At 40.9% G+C, this 7,051-nt stretch overlaps 1 protein-coding gene across 1 annotated transcript; it reads right to left on the bottom strand.

Moving 5' to 3' along the window:
* Positions 1-1,182: 1,182 nt before the first annotated feature.
* Positions 1,183-1,587, bottom strand: LOC140909982 (retinoid-binding protein 7-like). Its single transcript, XM_073340078.1, has one exon. It carries the CDS (start codon positions 1,585-1,587, stop codon positions 1,183-1,185), a length of 405 nt encoding a protein of 134 aa, XP_073196179.1.
* Between the last annotated feature and the right edge of the window lie 5,464 nt (positions 1,588-7,051).

A 7,051-nucleotide genomic window follows, 5' to 3' on the forward strand; every position in this document is an offset into this window, starting at 1 on the left:
ATCCATAGGTATGGGGCACCACATGTTAGTATGTTGTTGCTGCAGCTGCCATTCTGCACAGCCCTAAAAAAAGGTAGCTCTCCCCCTCCTGAAGTTCTTTTGCCACTGCTGGTCCTCCCAGGTTTGCCGAACAATCCTTTCCCACCAACCCACGCTGGTTTCCTCATCTTGCTCCCACTGCTGCAGAGTGTCTTCCTGCTGCTTGGTGTTCTGACGACAGAAGTCCAGTGCTGAATTCATCCAGGTTTGACTGCTGTAATACAGCCCAAGCAGCCTCTGCGTATTTGCACTTGCCACCATAGCAGCACAGACATTGTTGGTCCGTGCTGGCAGACAAGCTGAAAATGGCATGCGCCTGTCCAGCAACAAAGTATAGGGCAGAGCCAGCTGAAATATGGGATTTAAAAAAAATATTTGAACCCGCCTAGTTTCCCAAAATTCACAGTGAAACAATTTCAGAATGCATGCTGCTCAGCAGTGAAGGAAAGGCCCCAAGGAGAACACTACACCCTCAGTTTGCAGCAAACCAACACCAGGTGTTATCATGATACAAACTGAAAACAGAACAGGCAAGTTAGTGGAGCAAGTAGTGCACTGCAAGTTACCTGCTGAGCATCAAAATCTTTGGATTAGCTCTATCCCACCCCGCTTCAATGCCTTTGAATTTGAAGAGAAGCCTGTTGCAAATGCACGAGATCATTGCAGATTAGTAAAGTTAATGGAATTGAGGATACAAACTCTGTATTCATTCTGAGAAACTGAAAGCTGGTAAAGGTAAATAAGGTGGACTGGTCAGGACTGTGACAGGAAAATGACCTTTAAGGGGGAAAAAAGATGATGGATGGGGTTTCCAAGAGCAATCAGTATTGGCCTAACGGTTCCTGTTGAAGTAAGTTTGCATTTTACTGTTGGTGTCTTTTTTTTTTTGGTTTGGTTTTTCGTTTTGTTTTCAAGTGTTTATTAACAAGAGGAGAACTGCAACACTAGTGCAAGCACCTTACATCTTCTCCTGATCAGAATACAGATTGAGCAAGTACAAAAAAAGATAGATATGCCTGATCAAAGATGCTTAGTGTTGACCTAGAGCTATCATGTAGAAATCCATGTACATAAAGAAATAAGTTCCATGAGGTCTGCTCTGTACAGATGTGCTTTTCAAGTGTCAGTCAAGGGGGGACTAAGTCAAGCTCTCTTGTAAACCTGTGTGCATACTTGGTCCTCACAGCGGAGCTCCAGATATAGCTGATCTCCTTCAATCCAATGAGCCCAGCCCCTGTTCTTCTTGTCTCCAGTCTGGACACAAACAAGCTTGTCATTGTCCCAGGTAACTATACTCTTGCATTTTCTATGATCTAGGCCTTTATTGTCTTCCTCAAACTCCTCTCCAATTTTGAACTGGACAAAGTAACTTCTGAAAGTGCTGGTGGTTTGGATGGAGAATGAATTGCCTTCCTGTTCAATGACCTTCTGTGGCTTCAGTATTTTTGCTATCTTGTGAGTTGCAAAGTCAATACCCAAAGCCAGCATGTAACCCTCAAAGTTGTCACTGCTTGTGAGGTTCCAGGTGCCACTGAAATCCACAGGCATGGCTAGGCTGCTAGAGCAAGAACCCCAAAGGGAAGTGTGCATTGACCAGAGAGGAAGGACTGTTGACGTCAATGAGAATATAATTAGACCAATGCTAAGTTGCTCTTGAAAAATATCAGACCTCCTCTGCTTTTTGAGCCTTTTGCCTCAGTAACGAGTGCAGGTGCAATCTTCTTGTCTTTTCATGAAAAACATCTTGCGACCACTGGAGGCAACAGCAAATAAAAGAACATCTGAAGGAACAAATGAAGAGAACCTGTGCTAAAATGTATTAGCTAAAACTTTTTGTTTGATAATAAGACCACTCCATCTATCAGGTATACACTGTACTCCATATTCACTTTGTAACTGCTAACTTATTTAAAAAGCTGATTCCTGGCCCGTTTTCTATTAGCACCCAAAACTGCTTTACAGTTACCTATTAAATCTTAGGTTATTTGATCTTTACTGTGCATGAATGGAGTTGCAAACACAAAATTTGTGTTGGAAAGCAATCCACTTCTGCTTATCTTTATGTGAGGACATTCTTGAAAATCCCTTGCTTTACCCATATCCCTCTTCAGTAATAAAGCAACAGTTCCTGAGGAATGTGCTGGTAATTATCGGTTTATTATCTGATGGCCTGAGGCTAGAATGAGAGTAGAGAACATTCTTATAAAGCAGGCAGGAACTGCAGTAATGGTAAATCTCTCTGGGATTATTGCTATTATGAACCATTTTCAGAAGTTTATGATGCAGATGTGCAAGCTTGAAAGCACCCACATTCACATTAAAGTAGTCACAGATATTTTAGAATTAACAGCTTTTTGTAATGTCATAGCCCTTTCCACCCTGCATTTCAAAACACTTGCTGTACTATTTCATACTCTATTTGCCCTGGGGCTGCTAATGTTCTGTAGATGGCCTCTCTTCTCACCTTTTATGAGAAAGTGGGAGTGTCACATTAGATAGACGTGCCTTCACGTGCTTTCCAGAACTCTGTCCTTCTTAGAGTTAGAAATCCTAAAGCAAATTACAATGATCTAATACTAAACAAAAGAGTTCACTTTCCAGTCCTGCCATGACAACTATTTAATTATGAAGTACTCCACTTCCCAGGAAATGTCCTCTTGGAGAATTTACTTTGAACATTTCCTACCCCACTGGATTTGCCCACATCAGGTATTAGGAGGTCTGCAGTGTTATATTTTGTAGAAGTTATTTCTTTACAGAAAGGTCACTCTGGGAAGCAAGAAAGCTGGCTAAACACAACCCCAAGTTTCTCTGTATTTGCATTCCCATAACTGAAAGCCTCTGCACAATCTTTGCGCAGCCCTATCTCCAGGTTTGAGCTGCTAAATCTGAAATTGGATGGTTCCACATTAAAGAAGGGGGAGTGCCTAGAGCAGTGTGACTAACAGATTTTTCAGTTCACTGGCAAATTTAAAAAAAAAGGGAAAAGTCATTTTGGGTCAAACTAAAATGGAAGCGTTTCAAATTTTTGTGCAAACTGAAAAGGTGGAAAAATGTTCATTTTGGATTGAAAAGGAGTACTTGTGGCACCTTAGAGACTAACCAATTTATTTGAGCATGAGCTTTCGTGAGCTACAGCTCACTTCATCGAATGCATAACGTGGAAACTGCAGAAGACATTATATACACACACAGACCATGAAACAATACCTCCTCCCACCCCACTGTCCTGCTGGTAATAGCTTATCTAAAGTGATCATCAAGTTGGGCCATTTCCAGCACAAATCCAGGTTTTCTCACCCTCCGCCCCCTCCCCCCACCCAAACTCACTTTCCTGCTGGTAATAGCCCATCCAAAGTGACAACTCTCTTCACAATGTGTATGATAATCAAGGTGAGGGAGTGAGAGAACCTGGATTTGTGCAGGAAATGGCCCACCTTGATTATCATACACATTGTGAAGAGAGTTGTCACTTTGAATGGGCTATTACCAGCAGGAGAGTGAATTTGTGTGTGTGTGGGGGGGGGGCGGAGGGTGAGAAAACCTGGATTTGTGCTGGAAATGGCCCAACTTGATGATCACTTTAGATAAGCTATTACCAGCAGGACAGTGGGGTGGGAGGAGGTATTGTTTCATGGTCTCTGTGTGTATATAATGTCTTCTGCAGTTTCCACGGTATGCATCCGATGAAGTGAGCTGTAGCTCACGAAAGCTCATGCTCAAATAAATTGGTTAGTCTCTAAGGTGCCACAAGTACTCCTTTTCTTTTTGCGAATACAGACTAACACAGCTGTTACTCTGAAACCTGTCATTTTGGATTGAGTTACATGTGTTGTTAACTTTCAAATGGTCTTTCTTACTGGTGTAGAATTCTTTTATATAAAAAATCAGGAAAAAGTGAAACATTTTTGTTCAGAAAATGTCTAAATGAACTGTTTTGACTTCTTGATTTTTGTTTGTTTGTTTTCGCAGGGAGGATGCATTGCCACAAACAGAATTTGGCAAAAAAAAAATCCAAATTTGTGAAATGTCTGTGTCAATTAATCTGCATGAATTACCACACAGAGAAAGTTTCATCCAAAAATGTCTTCCAGCTGTAGGGGTGCAACCTTAAGCCCCTGTTTTTTCCCCTTGGTCATTAGGCATTCTCATTGATCTGGAAGCCTTGTGGCAGAAGATTCATTTTTGACTGGGAATCCTGGGTAGGGTAGAGTAGATCAGTTCTATCCCTTCCAAAAGGATTGAAGTTTTACTGTTTCCTGTGATAGTGTGTGTTGAATGCCTTAGGAACAGTCTAATATCACAGCAGTTGTAGTAAAACAAAATTTATTCAGAACACAAAGAGAAAAGGTCAGATTAAACAAAATACAATGTCTGCACAAGGTATCTAGTTTTAAATGCTGCATAAACTAATTCAGATAAGTCTGTTCTGTATCTTTTCCAGAAAGTGATCTTTTTTTCCTATTTTGTTCCTGTATCCTCTGTTCTGATGGCCATTCTGCCTGTTAGAAAGACAGCCCTCAGTTTCACGACTGGTATCTTCTCTCTTCCTTCCTCTCTCTCCCAATCACCTGTCTTTGTCCCGATTGTAGTCTATAAATCTTTAGATCTCAAAGGTAGGCATACCCCACAAAGGTATTTAGACAAATGTTCTCTCTAATAACTTCTCATGAAGCATCTATTGAATATTTCCCAAATCCATTAGAGGTTATAATCACTCCTTTGTAAAAACAACTTGGACATGTCTAGACTAGGAAAATAAATTGTGTGTAAAGATGTGTAAGATAACACATGTTAATGACATATTTTGAACACTAGCGTAGACCAGCGTTAGCGCCTCTAAAACTTGTGAGTCTTTAGGCAGGAGTCTAACCAGTAATCATAACCAGTCCACAAGTTTTAAGATGCTAAACCCTGTCTATACTCAGTTTTAGAAACGTTTGTTAAAATACGTTAGCTACTGTGTTTTTAAATACAACCTATTTTCCTGTTCTAGATATTGCCTTTGTGATTTTCCTGTTCCCTTTTCATAAGACATTTTTTTTGATGTTGTAACCACACAGCAGCTGTCCCTTACTCCAAGCGCTCTTTTCTTTCTGTTAAGCCTCATGGTTTGAAAATTTCAGTTCTGGTGGAAGTGTCAGCCTGAATCCAGCTCACTCCCTGCCTCTCTCTCTTATTTTTATCCAATCTGAATTATTGATAGATTAAAGATGAGCTGTCACAGTAAAGAGCACAATTAAGATTTCCTCTTGTTCCCTAAACCTCTGGGAAATCTTACACAGCAGGGGTACATTTACCGTAGCCTGTAACTGGGAAGGTATTTGCTATGAGGCTGCACTAAGGAAATATGCAGTACGAAGGCTGGTTTCTATTACTAATATGTGTTTGTGAAATTATCTGCATATGTATGACTGTGTACTCCTGCTAGTTGTTTTCATATCTGGCTGGTTCATTTTAGCTTGTGATTTTTAATTTGCAATATGCAAATCAAACTGACAATACATTGCTTTCTGATGTGGGCAGGCTTCCAGCCACCAAGAGTCAAAAGCTATCACTCCTGTTGCGCAGAGTATCTTCAGCTACATTCTGTCTTCTGCTTGATCTTTCCACATTTCCTGTTCTGTGCCTAACTGAAGCATGTTTATTGAGCTGATTCACAAATTATTACAGAGAAAATGAACAAAGCTAAAAGTGAAATGGTATACCTGAAGACCAATCTGGTTTTTATCAGAGCTACTATCACGAAAAATTGCATCCATTTCCCATTGGGCTGTGATGTGATCAGACATGCTTACAGAGGCAGGTTGGAGTGTGGTCAGTATTTGATCAGTCTAGGGTCAAGACAATTTCATATCTGGATGGGAAAATCGCCAAGAAAAATACAACAGTGCTGACTCGCCTCATGGGAACGACCTTGAGTTCTCTGTGATTTTGGTGCCTTTGGTATACGATGCCTCAGATTGCCTTTTCAATTTTAAAACAAAGGGATCATTGGGAAAGATCACAGTGGTGTGGACATTTTATTCACCCCTGAGGAGAGAGGAAAATTGAAGCAGTATTTGGGGGAAATCTGGCTACTCTGTGACTGCCCCTGAAAAAGACCAAGATCAAGGTCCACCAAATTATTTGTGTCATGGAGAGAAGAGCTACTGCCAGAATGTGAAGCCACCCGTTAACTAAAGGAAGGCCTGCTTTCAGAGTAACAGCCGTCTTAGTCTGTATTCGCAAAAAGAAAAGGAGTACTTGTGGCACCTTAGAGACTAACCAATTTATTTGAGCACGAGCTTTCGTGAGCTACAGCTCACTTCATCGGATGCATACTGTGGAAAGTGTAGAAGATCTTTTTATACACACAAAGCATGAAAAAATACCTCCCCCCACCCCACTCTCCTGCTGGTAATAGCTTATCTAAAGTGATCACTCTCCTTACAATGTGTATGATAATCAAGTTGGGCCATTTCCAACACAAAAGGAAGGTCTGTCACTGCATGTAAAGAGACAAATTCTGACATCAGTTATAACAGTGTAAATCCAAAGTACCTAAAACTGAAGTTTTGGTGAGAGATTTATTTCAAATAACAGTTAGTAAAAGCTTTGATCAACACTTAAAATAAATACCTGGCTTTTTAGGGCCAAATTATACCCAGTCATCAAGGGGATACATAAAATAGTGAGCAGAAGGTTGCAAGGAGCAATCTGTGAATGGAGCCAGGCACAGATGAAGTTTCTGCAATGCCATGAGCATAAGGATGACCTCCTGTTAGAATCCTCAGAGGCAACTGCCACCCCCAAAAGTTGTGGGGAGGAGGCATGGTATAGCCACCTCTGAGCCAGGCACCAAAAATGGCTGCTTGTGAAGAGGGAAGCCTGGTGCACCCCTAATATGCCTATTTGTTCTCCACCTGAGTTGGCACATAGTCCTTTAGCTTATAGTTTAGACTGGTCTTGGAAGTTCCTAATCAATTATTAGGCTACATGAACAATAGAAACTATATTGCAGGGAACAACC

The sequence above is a fragment of the Lepidochelys kempii genome, chromosome 4 (genome assembly GCF_965140265.1).
Source record: "Lepidochelys kempii isolate rLepKem1 chromosome 4, rLepKem1.hap2, whole genome shotgun sequence".
Classification (NCBI taxonomy): domain Eukaryota; kingdom Metazoa; phylum Chordata; order Testudines; family Cheloniidae; genus Lepidochelys; species Lepidochelys kempii.

Bases quoted from the DNA above. Each gene is read 5' to 3' on its own strand.
- LOC140909982 (XM_073340078.1), bottom strand. From the start codon at position 1,587: ATGCCTGTGGATTTCAGTGGCACCTGGAACCTCACAAGCAGTGACAAC.